Source organism: Trematosphaeria pertusa (genome assembly GCF_010094035.1).
Source record: "Trematosphaeria pertusa strain CBS 122368 unplaced genomic scaffold BU26scaffold_4, whole genome shotgun sequence".
Taxonomy (NCBI): domain Eukaryota; kingdom Fungi; phylum Ascomycota; class Dothideomycetes; order Pleosporales; family Trematosphaeriaceae; genus Trematosphaeria; species Trematosphaeria pertusa.
This window is the reverse complement of record NW_022987215.1, coordinates 310,549-326,710: the sequence shown is the minus strand read 5'-3', so window position 1 is coordinate 326,710 and position 16,162 is coordinate 310,549. Positions and strand designations below refer to the sequence as shown.

At 57.7% G+C, this 16,162-nt stretch overlaps 4 protein-coding genes across 4 annotated transcripts; 3 read left to right on the top strand and 1 right to left on the bottom strand.

Annotated features, from left to right (window-relative positions):
* Positions 1-1,521: 1,521 nt before the first annotated feature.
* On the top strand, positions 1,522-3,592 carry BU26DRAFT_421367 (glycoside hydrolase family 17 protein; the record flags this gene model as incomplete). The annotated part of the gene is made up of 2 exons (XM_033823403.1): positions 1,522-3,386; positions 3,445-3,592. The coding sequence occupies 2 exons, from the start codon at positions 1,522-1,524 to the stop codon at positions 3,590-3,592; spliced, it is 2,013 nt and encodes a 670-aa protein (XP_033686707.1).
* Positions 3,593-5,549: 1,957 nt separating this feature from the next.
* Positions 5,550-7,125, bottom strand: BU26DRAFT_241837 (alpha/beta-hydrolase). Its single transcript, XM_033821028.1, has 2 exons — positions 5,802-7,125; positions 5,550-5,664 (listed from the first exon to the last, which is right to left on the bottom strand). The coding sequence occupies exon 1, from the start codon at positions 6,982-6,984 to the stop codon at positions 5,803-5,805; it is 1,182 nt and encodes a 393-aa protein (XP_033686706.1). The 5' UTR covers positions 6,985-7,125; the 3' UTR covers positions 5,550-5,664; position 5,802.
* A 1,397-nt stretch (positions 7,126-8,522) lies between these two features.
* On the top strand, positions 8,523-13,142 carry BU26DRAFT_406613 (uncharacterized protein; the record flags this gene model as incomplete). The annotated part of the gene is made up of 2 exons (XM_033822868.1): positions 8,523-10,937; positions 10,998-13,142. Coding segments are annotated over 2 exons (4,560 nt in total), but the record flags the coding sequence as incomplete, so codon positions are not given.
* Positions 13,143-13,728: 586 nt separating this feature from the next.
* On the top strand, positions 13,729-14,255 carry BU26DRAFT_241805 (uncharacterized protein). Its single transcript, XM_033821027.1, has one exon. It carries the CDS (start codon positions 13,805-13,807, stop codon positions 14,078-14,080), a length of 276 nt encoding a protein of 91 aa, XP_033686704.1. The 5' UTR covers positions 13,729-13,804; the 3' UTR covers positions 14,081-14,255.
* The last annotated feature ends 1,907 nt before the right edge of the window (positions 14,256-16,162 follow it).

The following is a 16,162-nucleotide window of genomic DNA, read 5'->3' as shown; positions in this document are numbered from 1 at the left end:
ATATCCATTCGTTCACTGTCGGTCGTTTAGCTGCGAAGCATCTCGTATCTCCTTAGTAGGTAGCACGTGCGCAGTTCGCAAAGGCTCACGTGACGTCATTGGCCGGGGTCAAGGGTGCCTCGAAACACAACGCCCACTGGAGATCCCGGTCCAGGAACGAGAATATGAGCGGACCTCGGCAGTATTGCTAGGGTCAGCATCCAGGGACCACAGAACAATTGTCCGGAGAAATGCTCAAGTCACCGGCCAGGGACATGGAGCGCACGAAGCTCGCGAAGTTCCGCGAGGCGAAAAAGGGCGAGGAAGCTTGAAATTCAGGTTGCGGATAGATCTGCGTCGAGTTGACGCTGTCTCGCGCCGTTCGCAAAAGCAGTGTCGATCTGCTGAGCGGCGTTTCACGACACCAAAGGGGACGCATCGTGTCAACGGATCCGGAGCTCTGCATCGCGCACGAAAGGGAGAACGAGACTCGTGCACCCAGAAAGGAAGCAATTGGGAGGGACTGAGAAGCGAGGAGCTGAAGGGGCTGTGTCTGGTTTTACGATGGGCAGATGCTCTAAAAGAGAGGTCGAGTCCAGCCGCTCGTGTTCCTTGCGTCGTTTAGAGACAAAGAGGAGCGATGGCGCGGCAAGTGACCTTCGAGTCTCGAGTACGGGTGTGAGAAGGGGTGTTGTTCATGATGAGTTCCTCGCAGATCGGCGTTAGATATTGCGCGCACTCCAGGGCTGTTGGACGATAGCGCTCCCCGTTATCTTTAATATAAAGCGGAGACAGCCGTTGAGGATCGCATCCTTCTTCGGGCAGGGTGCCGAGTGCTGTGCGTGCGAGCTTGTTTGGACGGCGGCAGGTGTCAGAGTCCGGCGTATTGGGGGCTGAGGGAGGCTGGTGCGAGAGGCGAAGGAGCGCCGGACCTGCCGCATGCAGCGCAGAAAAGGGGAGGAGAGACTTCACGGCGGCAGAGTGGGCAGAGTGATGCAGAAAAGGACGTGCCGGCAGAGTGCAATTGTAATGTTCGTGCACAGTGTGTCGCAATCTGTGCTCTCGACGCTTGTGCCTTGTTGAGGCTCTGGATGACGCACCGGCACGCCCGCCCGAAACAGGCAGTTCCAGTCCCGTTTCCTGGTGAACTCCAGCGCTTGGCCGGCGAGCGAAACAGGAAAGACGCCCCAACGCCGTCAGCCATCGCGTCGCACCACCGCCCGCCGTCCACTGCAACCTTGGCTCGCCCAAATTCACTCCACTGCGTCCACTCCCCCGGCGACCTGCCACTCACTCAGCCTGCTATCGACAGTTGCGCCCGTGACTGTCGTCTGTCACTCGCTTGAAAAGCGCGCTGAGCCGACGAGAGCGCAGCACTCCCGCAACCGCCGCGACAAACAAACAGCCCGTCGACACTCGCTCCCCACAGCCTCGAGATCAACCCTGCGCGGCCCGGCCGCCATTCACCACCGACGTCGAGCCCGCCTTTCGCTCTAGCGTGTTAATCGACGGATACAGCGGACAGCCTCCGCAGCTCTCACAATGCAGCCCTACGACCGCCGCGGGGACGTATCGCCCGTCGAAGGACCAAGCTCGCAGTTTCCACCGCCGCCGCCCGCCCACCGCACTCCCGTCGGCATGCACCCGGGCACCAACTACAGCCAGATGCAGAGCCAGCGCCAGTACGGCGCAGACCCGAACAACTACTCCAACTACTCGCCGCCGGGCATCACACCCGGGGCGGACAATCTGGGAGAGGGCGCCGCCGGCGGAGGTATCAACGGAATTGCCCTCGGAGTCGCGCACACGCACGAGCGAGACAGCGGAGTGCAGGCAATGAGGGATATGAATAACCGCAGTAATGACGCACCTATGGGGGTGCCAGAGCAAAGACATCAACCAGCTACGCCCTTCTCCGACCAGTACGCATACGACCAGCCCATGCCTCCGCGACCGATACACTCGCAGCCCTCGTATGGATCCAATGCCCCCCTCGCCGCTACCTCCATTGCACCTGCAGGCATGTACTCGAGCAACAGCTCGCAGCAGAGCATGTCGGGTCTCTCGTCGCCGCCGCAGAATGCCTACCCCTACTCGGACAGCCCCTACAACCGCTACTCCTCCTCGAACCTGAACCTCGCGCCGCAGATGGGCGAGATCAACCCCCAAGATGTTGCCGACGATGACGACTGGGGCATGACGCCAGCACAGCAGAAGCGGAGATCTTTTGTGCCGTTTGGCTCGGGGAGCCGCGATGGGACGCCTCCTGCTACTGCCGGAGCGGCCGCCGGTGCCGGAGTACTAGCCGCAGATGGCGCCACTCGAGATGCAAGCGGCCAATACAACGCTGTGCCCACGGGTGACGGCAGCCAGCCTGAGCTGGTGCGGGAAAAGTCAGACTGGCTCGACCGACAGAACCACGGCAGGAAACGTCTCACGTGGATTGTCGGCTCGGTAATAGCCCTCGTCATCATCGGCGCCATTATCGGAGGCGTGCTCGGCTCTGTGCTGCACAAGGGCGGTGGCTCGGGAGGAGGAAGCAGCAGCGAGGACGCCGCGAATGCCGTTGAGCAAGACAACAAGGACGACTTGGATATCAACTCGAGCGAGATCAAGAAACTGATGAACAACAAGAATCTGCACAAAGTCTTCCCGGGCATGGACTACACTCCGCTAAACGCACAGTACCCCGAATGCATACATGTCCCGCCCTCGCAGAACAACATCACCCGCGACATGGCCGTCATGTCGCAACTAACAAACGCGGTGAGGCTGTACGGTACCGACTGCAACCAGACGGAGATGGTGCTCCATGCCATTGACAAGCTGGAGCTGACCGACATGAAGGTCTGGCTCGGCGTGTGGCTAGGAAACAACGACACCACCAACGAGCGCCAGGTCTCGCAGATGTGGGATATCTTCGATAAGCACGGCGGCGACAAGTTCAAGGGCGTCATTGTCGGCAACGAAGTCCTCTACCGCGAGGACCTCACAGAGACCGAGCTCCTCAAGTTCATCACCGACATCAAGTCGAATCTGACGAAGCAGAGCATCGACCTCCCTATCGCCACCTCGGATCTCGGCGACAATTGGACAGCGGATATGGCGAGTAAAGTAGACATCGTCATGTCCAACGTTCACCCTTTCTTCGCCGGCGTCGAAGTCAGCAAAGCCGCCGGATGGACGTGGAGCTTCTGGCAGACCCACGACGTCGTCCTCACCCAGAGCGATACCAGCATCAAGCAAATCGTCGCCGAAGTCGGATGGCCATCAGGAGGCGGCAACGACTGCGGCGGGTCAGACTGCACGTCGTCGACACAAGGCTCCATCGCCGGTATCGACGAGATGAACTCCTTCATGGAGGACTGGGTCTGCCAGAGCATGAAGAACGGGACTGAGTATTTCTGGTTTGTGCTATCCCTTCTCCGCATACATCGACCAAACCAGTACTAACCTCTACCACAGGTTCGAAGCCTTCGACGAGCCCTGGAAGGTCCGCTACAACGAGCCCGGCAAAGAGTGGGAAGACAAATGGGGCCTCATGGACATCGACCGCAACCTGAAGAAGGGCGTCACGATCCCCGACTGTGGCGGCCAGACAGTCTCATCATAGCACTTTCGCCTTTTTCTCGCCGCATTCGGCTTTTGCATTCGGCTTGGCGTTTCGAGGCGTTCGGTACGGCACGATACGATATCTGGCATGTTGGGCGACACGTTTTTGGTCATGTGCAAGCGCGCGAGCGAGAGCATCTGCGTTCCTTGGGTGTATGTGTGCTTGCTCGGCCCCGTCCGTCGGCTGGGACGGCTATTTATGGTAGGGTCGCTCATCTCATCTGGGTTATGCCTTTATTGTGGCGTATCTTTTTGGTATATGGTTTAGGTTTGGTATGTGGATAATTTTGCCTCGGCTTGGCTTGTGTATATGGGTATAGGTATCTGGATGGGAAGGGATCATTCAAACAGGAGACGAGACTTTATGGTACTTACGGGTAGGCTTTGAGGCCTGTCTATCTGCCTGGCTGCCGCTTCGTCTCGCGGGACTTGTGTGTATTTGTAACTCATCTGCGAGAGAGAGAAAGACGTGCGGAGCTTCTTGGGCAGAGCGGATCGTCTTCTGTCTGTCTGGAACGTTCACATCTCTGCGCTAGGTTGGAGGGAATCGAACGGACGGACGGACGGACGGACGGAACTTGTAGATAGATCGATATCTAGCTAGCTAGCCTAGCAGACTTCAGGACGGGTTGATGAATGGAATGGGAAAAGCTGTATGGTTCTTCACACGCCTCTCTTTCTTCTATTCGACTTTGTGCGTCTACGTGCTTTCCTGCTGCTATACCGTATGTATCGGACGCTATACTACTGTGTAGCCTTTAAGAAGAGCTCGTAACCACATCACTCGCTCGCTCGCTTATGTATTTACCACCCCAGTAGCTCCGTCCGCTTCCCAACCTAGCCTAATCAGCTCAGTTCAGATGTATACTCCACTCCAGCTTCAGTTGAGAAAAGAAAGCACGCCTCCTGCTCTCCTCCCCTCGCCTTACGACGTGTAGTCCACACTAGCAGTACCAGCAGCACGACGCGCAATTCGCACATCGCTAGCCGCAAACGGTATACAACCAAAGCATCTGCCATGCCATATCAAGTCAGTCCGTCAATCAACCAGTCAGTCAGAAAGCCTGCACAACGCAACGACATACACTAGCATAATCACCGCACTGACCACCACAACAGCGTCGTCGAGCCGCCTGTCCACGCCGACCACGTAGTCCTTGCGCGGGACGTTCTCGATGCGGTCTTGGTAGCATACTAGGCGCCGTGCACTGTTCTTTTGAATGGTGGTGGCACGTAGGAAGGGAGGTTAGACGGCGAGCGCGGCGCTGACGTACCGCCCGCCCAGAGGGCCTCGTCGGCGTAATTGTGCGCCTGCACGTGGCACTGGCCCAGATGATAGTTGTGGTGAGCCAGGCAGCAGCTAGGACAACGGCCATGCAGAGGACGTAGCCCGGGCGGGTGCGCGTGGCATATAGCGCGATGCCGGTGAGGGCGAGGAGGATGGTGGCGTGCGGGGGGATGCCGTAGAGGGGGACGACGGACGACCTGGGTGGGTCCCTGGTAGGAGGTACTCGTTCAACGGCACGTTCCAGAGCTGCGTCGCGTAGGTGGCGGTGAGGGCGAGCGCGATGCAGGCTAGGATGAGGATTGTGGCCTCGAAGACGAGGGTGCGGCGGGTCATGACGATGGCGGTGGTGGTTGTTAGGGGGAAGTATGTAAGGTCAGCTGGAGAGAGGGGGAAATGGATCTGGTTGTTATTCTTGATGTTGAGAAGTAGGTGGCGGATTTTTGAAGCGAAATTGGATTATCGTTTGTAACCTGCGACCAAAGCGAGGCTGTGCTGGCGAGGTATGGGAAGTGAAAGAGGTGAGTTTGCGCGCGAGATATCCGTTGGTGACACATTACGCCCCGGGCGCAAAAGGGCGGGAAAAGGGGGGCGTGATTAGAAGTTGTATCTCTTGAGCTGTTGTGGGCGCAGCGTGCATCATTTGCCTAGAAAGCTGTAGGTGGTTGTCGGACGGAAACAGCCGATAGACAGAAATCGAGAGCGGGAAATCGAAGTAATTCAAAACTTTTGTGTTTCCTTTTCCTCCATATGAGACCATTTGACCATAGCGCCCGTGTCACTTCTAACTGGAGCCGTTAGGAGCAGTCATCGCCTTGTCGTACAGCCACCACGAGTAAAGAGCAGGACAGATCCAGGACGATCCGTTCCCGCTCCGATACCGAGGTTCCATCCCATAAATGTCCGATCAGAGAAAAGCACATACCTCAGAGGCCGGCCAAGAATCCCAATATCTCTTTCACTACCTTCTCTGGCTGCTCTTGCTGAGGCCAGTGGCCCGCCCCATCAACGAACTTGACCCCTCTGAACTGCGTGCACGTCTCCGGGAAGCTTTCGATGGCACCGGGCTGCTGATAGTTTCCCCAATCCTTCGCTCCAGAGATGAAAGTCGCCGGGCACTCAATCTTCTTGCCAGCAAACAGGTCAAGGTCGCCCATCTTGGCAGGATCTGTCGATGTTCTGTACCAGTTCAGGCCGCCCTGGAAGCCAGTCCGCATCCACTCTTGCACGTATACGTTCAGGTCCTCATCCGACAGCCACCTCTTGGTCTTGTTCTCGTCCTCCCCCTGCATCATCATGGCGATCGTCTCCGGCATCGACTTGTGGAGCGGCATGATGTAGTAGTATGGCATCTTTGCCAGCTCAGCAGCCGTCCAACTTTGAAGTGGATGTGGGCTGTTCTGTTCCCAATCGGCGCTCTTTACGTGAATATAGCCCCGAAGGAAGGCGGGAAGGCCTTGGAGCGGAGCTCCCCAATTCAAACCAGCAACTGCCGTGGAGTTGTACCACTTGTAATGCTTCCGTGGCTCCGGCAGCCTCGCAAGCTCCCTCTGAATATCGACGGGTCTTTGCGGGTTCTGGCCTTCTCCATGGGCAATGTTGAACGGCAGCCCAGACGGTTCCTTGAAAGGATGAGACATCATGACGACGCTCTTGAATAGGTCCGGCCTCATCAGGGCACACATGGAGGAGGTTACGGCGCCGAAGTCGTGCCCGACAATGCACTTGACTTCCTTGTATCCCAGCGCGTGTACGAGGATAACGACATCTCGCACAAGGTTTGTCACGGTAAACTGGGACAGATCGGTCTTGGCGAACGTAGAGTCATCCCATCCGGTGGTCCTTCCATAGCCGCGTTGGTCGAAGGCCACGACATAGTTGCCCGCCTCCGCCAGCGAAGGCATAATCTTCCGCCAGGAGAAGGCCAGCTCCGGATAACCGTGGCAGAGGACGATAAGGGGCCTGTTGCGCTCAGGGGTGTATCCAGCTTCGAGGATATGGACGGTGAGGCCATTGGAGGGACAGAAGACGTAGTTTTCCGAGATGCCTGACGGGAGCGGTAGAGGTGGAAGATGGGTCCTAACAGGAGACGGGGAGGAGAGGGACATGGTAGTGGTTTTCCGATATCTTCTGCAGTCAAGGAGAACGAAGCTAGAGCATGTGGCTCCCTGTGAGAACGGATATCAACCCGTGGAGGAGGGGGTGCTCGAAGGCGGCAAGGATTGAAGGTTCTGGCAAGTCGTCATTTGGAAGATTCCGCTGGCGGGCAAGGAGGACATGGCACTGTCTATAAGGAACGCGGGGGGCCCGGACTTTAGCGCTGAATGTGGGTTTTGATATCCGCCGGCTCGGATCGGGCGTTCCCGCCGCGTCATTGGCTAACGGAACTCGTCACGGTGCGAGAGCCAGTTCCTTCGTACTTGTACGCCATGGGGGGTGGTTGTGAGGCACAGTTGGAGGTCGCAGACGGGTAAGCAGCACGCAATTCGTTAAATTTAGTCGGGGCCGACGAGGGGTGGGCCGGCTAGCGCTCGCGATGCTGCAAGAGGCCCGAAGCGGTCGCGTGTTGGAGATAGATGAGAGTGACCAAGGCAGCTCGAGGCGCGGAAGAGCGGGAATCGAGCTCGCGGCTGCATGGAGATCAGGGTCTGTAGCCGCGCTGGGGCGGATGCGAGCGAATGCGGTGCGACTGCGGGCTGCTGTGCCATGTTCGGACGGCCAAGCGGGCATCGCACGACAGGAGAGACAGGTGATGCGTGGTGCATGGGGGGACTGTGAAGCTTAAGTCGCGGCCCTATCTCGGTGCGGACACAAGGCGACGGAGGTGAAGCGGGATGGGGGGTGACGGTGACGGATGGGTGAGGTGAGTTGTGAGGCGATGGCGCCTTCCTGTGTGCGCCTTCCTCTGTGTGCGGCCGTCATGTCGAGACGCCCAAAACAGCAGGCACGAGGCATCGCCCCTACCTAGTTAGCCTGGGGGCAACTCCACCACGGCATGGCAGCTAGCGAGACAGCGGAATTTCGAACCCTACCGTAGCTACCCAGGTAGGTACCTGCAATGATGGTACTGTACTGTATGTATGGCGCGGACTGGAGGCTGCTGGCGCTGGCGGACGCGATCTCTCGGCCCGGCTCGACAGATCTGTTTGCAATGACGACGGGGCGTACGGCGCCGAGACCCGCGCCACAGGCCGTTGATCCCCGTGAGCTAGCGGCTTTTGCTTCACGATGTTTTGCTCTGCTTACCGACCTCTGCCATCCGCCTCCTTCGCGTCGCATTTTCCTCCATCGTCCCCTTCCGCTGCGCTTGGTTGGCCTGCTGCGTTGGCGTGTCGCTCCTTGTTTCGTTCGCTTCACTCTCCCGATCCTCTTCCGGCGTTTCCACACGTCTAGCTCCCCGAATGACATCACAGCACCCGGCACCCTGACGCCGCAACACCCTTCTCTCTCAGAGCTACATCACACTCGCACGGCGATGCAGTCGCGCCCGCCGCGATATCCTAATTAACCATGTTCCACAAGCGCCGGCGCGCAGCGACGAACCCCGTGCGTGCCTTCCTCTTCTGACGAGCTCCAGCGCTTCTCCCCATGCCGCCATCCCCATCCGCACACGATGCTAATCATCCAAATGCAGGCCCCAACCGCGCCCCCGAGCGCGTCAGCCTCCCTCGCTGCGACCAAAGCCTTCCTCCGAGATCGCGACTCGAATGCCTCGCTCTCTTCCGCTGCCGCCGCCGCCGCGCTCCGCACTCATGCCACCTCGCCCACCCCCGTCGGCGACACCATCACCAAGCGGATGGCGCGCAAGGGCTCCGTGTCCTCGCAGGGCAGCGGCAGCCAGCAGGCGCCCGGTCTGCGACGGAATTCCAGCTCCGGCTCCATGACCGAGCGCTCCTTTCGCGCCCCATCGCCGAGCAGGAACAGCCCTGTACCACACACCGCACCGCCAGTCCCCGCCGTGCCAAAGGAGGTGCCGGCAGTCAGCGTGGTGCATCGGCGCGCGTCGAGCTTAGAGCCGCCTTTTCGCGGGGGCTCGCCTGCTGGAAGGGGCGGCGGAAGGGGCGTCAGCTTAGACCGCGGAGTCGCGCCTACACCTGGCCGAGGACAGCCCCGGTTGACGAGCCTCTCAAAGGTCCCCGAGGATGAACAAGACGACAGCCCGCGATCTATCAACTTTTCGCGCCCTATATCGCCCCCGATGTCACCCTCAAGACCTGTCGCATCAGCTCGAGGCGCAAATAGTGGATGGTTTGGCGCGCCGGTGGTAAATACCGAGCTGTCCTTCAAGGGAGCCCCTAAATCGCGCCCGAAGACATCTGACGGAGTTTCCGGATTTGACCTCCACAGTGCGCAGCAAGCAGTCCAGAACACTGCAGATCGACCCGTGACGACCAAGAAGACCCGGGTGGCACAAGGTGTGGAAGGAGCACGGTTAGCAACTGGAGGCATGCGGGCGAAGCCATCAGGATCAGCCGTTCAGTCCAGGCAGTCCCATGCAACACCACCAGCTCATGCCCAACGCCCGCGCACGGTTGATCCGAACTCCCCTTTCGCCGTGTACGACCCTTCCACGCGAACTTTCATTCATAAGCAGACTGCGATGGCCTTGCACAGAGCAATGAGTGAAGAAGAACTGGCTAGTCCGCCCGAGGCGCAGCATGTTGCCCCAGTAAGACACCAGGATACGCCGCGAGAAAGGCACGTAGAGGAAAAGCCCGCCCAAACGCTGCATGTGACTGAACGGTCCCCAAGCCCACCACGCCAGGCTATACGAGAAGAGCCTGAAGAACTTGTGGCGGACAACACTGTAGAAGCCGAAGAGACTCCAAAGCGTCCTCCGACACCGCCTATCTCCGAGCCGCGATCCGTCGCTGCGCTAGCCAGGCGACCATCCGAGGAATTTGCCGATGCCGACATTAGACCTCCTATCGACGCCAACACCAGTCGTAAGTTGGAGACAGCAGTGGTTGAAAAAGACGAGGAAGTGCCGCTGTCGCCGAAGTTTGCTTCCAATCAGAACAGCCCATATCCGCTACTCGGGAAGGCGTCCTCTGCCCAGAGACAGGGCAGTGTTCGCTCAGAAAGAACACAATCGCTCAGTCCCCCGCGCAATGCCCATTTTGCGCCTGTCGCATTGGAGCTTCGGGAGGGAGTCAAGCATCAGCCGCCGCCCCGTTCTATCTCCCCAGCAAAGTCTGCATTGAAGGCTTCTCCCTCAGTGTCTAGACGGAGCAATTCACCCCTTGCGAGCGATGGTCGGGTCCTTAGCAGAGGGGCGCCGAGCGAAGTCTCTGATGCTGTGTCGGAGGATGGATCGAGGAAGAAGAAAAAGAATGTGCGAGTGAGCTTTGACGAAGAAACGGTCGTTGCTGGTACATCCGCCTATGCCGAGGCTGAGACTCCTACATCCCCCACGGGTCTTGCCGCGTCAAAATGGAGCTCCGCGAGCGAAGAACAGAATCTTGGCGACTTTATGAAACCGCGCCCGGTTCTTCCTTCTTTCGGAAGCATCCGCGACAAAAACAGACGACCAAGGGAAGGCGAGGTGCCGGAGAAGGTGACCGAAACTGTTTCTTCCTCCTTGTCGACTTCTATCACATCGACCTCGGAACCACTGGAACCCTCCAGTGACCATGCTATTGGCGGGATCCTTGCGTATGATTTTGCGAACAAGCAGGCAACTCAACCATCACCGCAAGAGCCGCTTCCACCGGAGGTCACATCCGTGGAAGGCAGCGGCTATGTCTCAGACTCTGACCAAAGCGAAGTCTCCGATCACGAAGTCATGCAGACGCCGAGCGAATTCTCGCACATACTGGAGCCGGCAAGGTTGACACCTGAGCCGGAGCCGAAGACGTTGACTACACCCGTCGAAAGCAAGCCTGCAGCCTCAGAAATACCTGAGATTGCTATTCAACCAGCCAGCCCAAGCCCTGTGGAAATACCCGAGCCTAAGTTCCAACCATTCGTTCCCGGCGGCTGGGAAGAAGAGGAAGAAGAGCCGGAGCCAAAACCAGAACCAGGGCCTGAGCCCGAGCCCACGGTAACGAAAGAAAAGCCTGTTGAAGTAGACGCTGCCCCAACCGCCGTCCGCGTAGACAACTTGGCTTCCTACACGCAGGACGAGGAATCTACTGATGATGACAGCAGCATCTACAGTGACGCCTATGAAGATCTGTCAGAATCAGAAGGAGGAGGTTTTGGTTCTATCGATGCGGTAGTCGAGAGCCCTATAGTCAGCCGTCTTTCTGGCCTGATGCACTCCAAGCATGCCGACACGAGCCCGGTAGAGCCGCCGCCATCAGCACTTCGAAATGAATATGTCAATGCCGAAACGGTCCAAGCTACCGAGCCTTCGGACGACTGGGACGCAGCACAGCAGCACTGGGGCAGAGTGACCGACTCAAGGAAGCAGCAAACAGAAGCCAGACCGCCTGTTGAAGTATCTACACGAAAGGTACCCGTGGGCTCTCCGATAGCGCCTACGAAGCTCAGCACAGAACGCCAAGCACCTGCTCCCGCTGTGACGAAAGCTCCCAAGCCGTCTCAACCAGCACCATCATCGCAAACCCCCGCCCAACCACGCAAATCAGCTATGAAAAAGACTGTGAAGGCGGCGCAATCATCGGCGGCATCTGAGCCCCATATGAAGAAAGCTATGAGAGGTAGCCCGTCCTCGGACGGCGCACCATCTTCCGCCACTCGGATGAAGAAGAGCCTACGTGATACTGCTCCTGCGGCAGCTGCCCCTTCGACGGAGCCGCATTTGCGAAAGACAATGCGTACTGTTGACCTTGCTGGCGCGAGTAAAGCTTCATCTGGATTGGCTGCGTCCCGTCATAGCATGCCCCTAATGGAAACTAAGCCACGAGGCGCTCTGCAAAAGAAGCATATACCTGCAGTTGTCGCTACCAGTGCATCCAAGCCTCGACCTCAGAGCGCATCGGGTCTCATCCTCAGCAAGCCGATCGCCCCTGCACATACCTACGATAGCGATTCTGACGCCTCTGCCAGTAGCTTCCAGCGTCAACGGCCACGAGGTGCCCGAAAGGAGGGTGGTCGATACACTATGCGTGGCTCAATGAGGTCAGGTCCTGCGCCAACAATGAGACCGGCTCCGACAATGCGGCCAATCTCTCCTCCACAGGCCATATCACCCCCGCCAACTCTCCGAAAGTCTATGCGTCCATCTTCGCCGATTGTTGAGCGTCCGACTAGCCCAGGGCTAAGCGCGTCCAAATTCAGCATCAGGTCGTTGTCTCCTGTGCGTAGATTCAGACCCGTAAAGACAACAGCAGCGGAGGCGCCTCCTCAACCTTCTCAGGCGTCGCCTCCCAAGACGAAGGCGGCAAATATTCCTACATTCGGCAAGAAACAAAAGTCTAAGGCTGCGCCAGCAGAGACTTCCAAACCACGCTTCACGAGCCGTTTTGGAGATTCCAGCGACGAGGAAGAGCAGGACCGCCCGCGACGGTTCCAGAGCCGCTTCGCCGATTCGGATGACGAGAATGAGGACTTCGAGTTGCCCTCCGGCCTGACTCCCGTTCGCGGTATACCAAAGAAACCCGGCGAGGAAGACCGCGAGTCGACCGACCTAGAAGATGAGGCCAGCGACACCGAGCCCACACCACCCTCAGAGGCGAACAACGTCGACAAGCGGAAAGCTGCGGTCCCGAATGGAGCCACCAATGGTCAAAGTTCAAACTTCGTTGCAGGATCGCTACGCAAGAGCAAGCACGCTACGGAGCTGCCCACAGTTGAAGCGGGCAAGAAGGCCAAGACGAAACGAGGGTTCTTTGGTTTAGGCAAGAAGAAAGCTTCAGCTTCGTATCTTGACGAGGCCGAAGCGGATTCTCGCAATGGTGCTGCTACTGATATACCAATGCCACCGGAGCATCAGAATCGTGACCGCAATCGGCCCTTGACGCCCATTGGTGAAGACAAAGATATCGAGACCGGTGAGGCGCCGACCCGTTCTCCAAAACTTCAACGTCGGTCTGGTACCCCGCAATGGGGCCGCTCTACTTCCGACTCCTGGCCGCTTCCTCAACCGCCAAAGATTGGCGAGGAGCCGCGACCCCAGAGCTCCGATGGCGTTTCGCACCGCAGAACTTCGCTTCGCCCGTTACTTACGAAGAGGTTTTCGTCCCAATCAGAGGCCAGAACGGCCGTCGATCCGAAGACCGGCAAAGAGGTCGTTATCGGACGCACGGGCAAGAAGAAGAAGTTCCAAGGGCTGAGGCGTGTCTTTGGACTCAATGATTAAGCGCGTAGCTCTGGCTAACGCGCTGCATAGTGTCCCCCGGGCGCATTCCTCTCGTATCGTGCGGCCTGCAAGGCACCAAAGACGCTCCTACGCCTCCACCACCTCAAGCCACTCGCGCAACTCGGTTGACTCTTTTGTTCGCGCATCGGTCATTCTGTTCGGCTGCTATCGGCCCGAAGACACACAGTCACATGCATGACGCACGTCGAAATTTCCAGTCTCGTGCAGACGCAGACCCCCACGCTTTTCATTTTGTTCCTCGGACTTGTTGGTCCATCTCAGCTTTTCTTTGTTTTGTTTGGTTGGCGGTATGCTGCTCGGTTCGGGTACGGGCACACAAGAGATACCAGCATGGCAGTGCCATGCACTGGGCGGCAAACGGAGGCCCCATTCGGATATTCCCGCACTCGTGCGGTTCGCGTAAAGACTGCGCTAGATCACTCGCTTCTTTGTACATGCTTGACGATTTGGATTTGCAGATAAAATTGCGCCTGTGAGCGTTTCGTCGGTAGATAATTTCTAATGACGAGAAAGATTTTCCATGTAACCCCTCGGAGCCCCTGGATTGCGTACCCGCTCTTGACGTTGTTGAGGGATGGTAGTAGATTGAGTCATCAGGCATCTGACCGACCGCCCTGTCCTGTCCTGTGCCGTTCCGCTATATGCGGGCTAGGCAAACAAACGCGGACGCGGATGCGGCAGAGGCTCCTGTCCTGCTGCGGAACCAACAGACAGCGGCAACGGGCAACATGCATCACGGGCTGCAGAAGGCCGTTTGCTGCGTTTGCACATCAGACCGCTGTTTCCTGAGACCGAAGTTCCTGTACCACAGTAGTCCCACTTTCTCATATTCACCGCCGTTTGGAGTGTCTGCCCAATTTGGTCGATATGAGAAAATGCCGCGGGTATGTGCATGCAGACTGAGGTGGTGGAATTAGGCAGCCATCGTGAGGGACGGAGATGAGGAGGGGTAGAGGATATATATGAGGGCTTTGAGCTGTCTCGTTTCCTTTCTGTTCTGTTCTGTTCTGTGTACTTGTTTCTATTCGACCTGCTGTTCTTTTCTTTTCTTTTTGATTTTTTGGAGCGCAGTATATGTGGTGGGCCGATTGATGGTCTATCTGGCTGTGGCCTGTTGGTCTGGTGTTGAGGCTCGCCTGTGGGAGGGAAGTACTCCTTGATGGGCGTTTTGTCTTTTCTTTATTGATACTCTCCGTTTATCACCTCGGGCCTGCCGCCCACCCACGAAGCTACGCCTGGACCTAGGAGATGTCGACTGCGCTGATACATGCGGAAGAGCCCACGTCAACGGGCCCTGGCTTCGACCACCCATCCTTGCCGTCGGGTCTACTTTCTGCGGCACGTTCGCAGGACCAGGGCGCGCCTTCCGCCGTGGCGATCGCTTGCGTATCTCAACCCAGGATCGCTTGTCGAGTTCATCACTTACGTCATCCGTCGCCCAACAGTCAAAATTCGCTTACACGACGTGGGACTCTTTCTCGAGACGTTCTACCCTCTCCTTCGACGAGATCGGTGCCGTGGTTGGGGCGCTGTTCACGCCGGACGTATGGGGGAGCAGCGCGCCAGACCTTCCCTTTCAGCGAGTGATACAAGCCCTTCTGCCCACCAACTTCCGGCTTTGATTCGACTTCTCCACCGAGAAGATGCAAAGCTGAAGTGAGTTGATCGCGTATATATACGACACCCAAACACACGGCGACCACCTGCCTGCCTGGGACAACACTGCCGTAGTCTTGACTTGGACCGAGGAGGAGCTCGCACAGTGGGATGATTCTCGGCAATTGCTGGGGAATCGTCCACTGACTCGCACCAACGCGACGGTCCAGGAATATATATATAATCGCGCACGAGCCTGTTCATTCGGTTCCATCCTGAGGCTCGCTGTCTCGAGCTACGACTGGGAGGAAAGCGCGTATGGAGAGCCTGACCCGGACGATTACGACGAGGACGGCCTCATTCTATACGGATACCTCTTTGATTGCGGCACGGGTCCGGCGGATGCGGCGCTCTTCGACATACCCGAAAAAAGGGGAGAGGAGAAATTGGGAGACGGGCGACGCGCCTATCAGCGCATTGCCTCGCAGTGTCTCTTTATCTATATATATCACCTTGCCACGCTTCTACAACAAGGAGCAACAGCGCATGAGAGCCCGGGAGATGAGGAAGATGAGAGTGGTGAAGATGGCGCTGAGCGTCAAGCTCCGGAGCGGCCGGCTCATGGGACCTGGCTCGCGTCGCTCTCATCATGACGGCTAGTGCGGCAACCCGTTGCGCGCACCGTGAGCAAAGGGAGGGGGATGCCGACTTTTCGATCTGCCGTGCCTCTGCTCCCGTTGTGTCCTTTCATCATTTTGTTCATGTCTTTCCTTTATATACGTTGCTTTGTACTTGCCCTTGCCGCGCATGCGTCCAGCCTGGCAAGGAAAATACCGGACCTTGAAGAGCGAGCCGCTGGTGTAATACGTTACCAGCTCCTACCCGCTATCCGGAAAGCGCGCACGAACTAGTCGGACTGCGCTGCGATTGCCATAGCTATCGAGCATCTCAACACGACGCAAGAGCTGGTGCTTGTTGTTGTTGGCGTTGGTGTTAGCATGCTTCCAACCATCCCATCAGACACGGCCGATTGTCGAGGTGAAAGAAAGCTCTGCGATAACTACATTGCTGGGATAGAAAGGAACACGGCAAGTGCTTTCCTCCCTGTCCCAAGCGCCACCGCTAACACACTCTAGCTCTATGAAGGTATATAATTATGCGTGGAAAGAGGTGCGGATACGGCCACACCAAGGCGACTTTCACCTTGTCGCGGTTATACGTGATCGAACACAAGTACGACGCGGGTTTCCGGCTCCTCCCGAAGTGGCTTGCATCTCCAGAGTCAATTTTCGATTCCGCGCTTCCTTGATATTGCTCGCACCGTCGCACGGGGCCAAGGTCGTGCAAAGTCGAGCTCCACCATGTTCCCCTGGAAGCGTCCGCAACCTGAGATCCACGAGCTG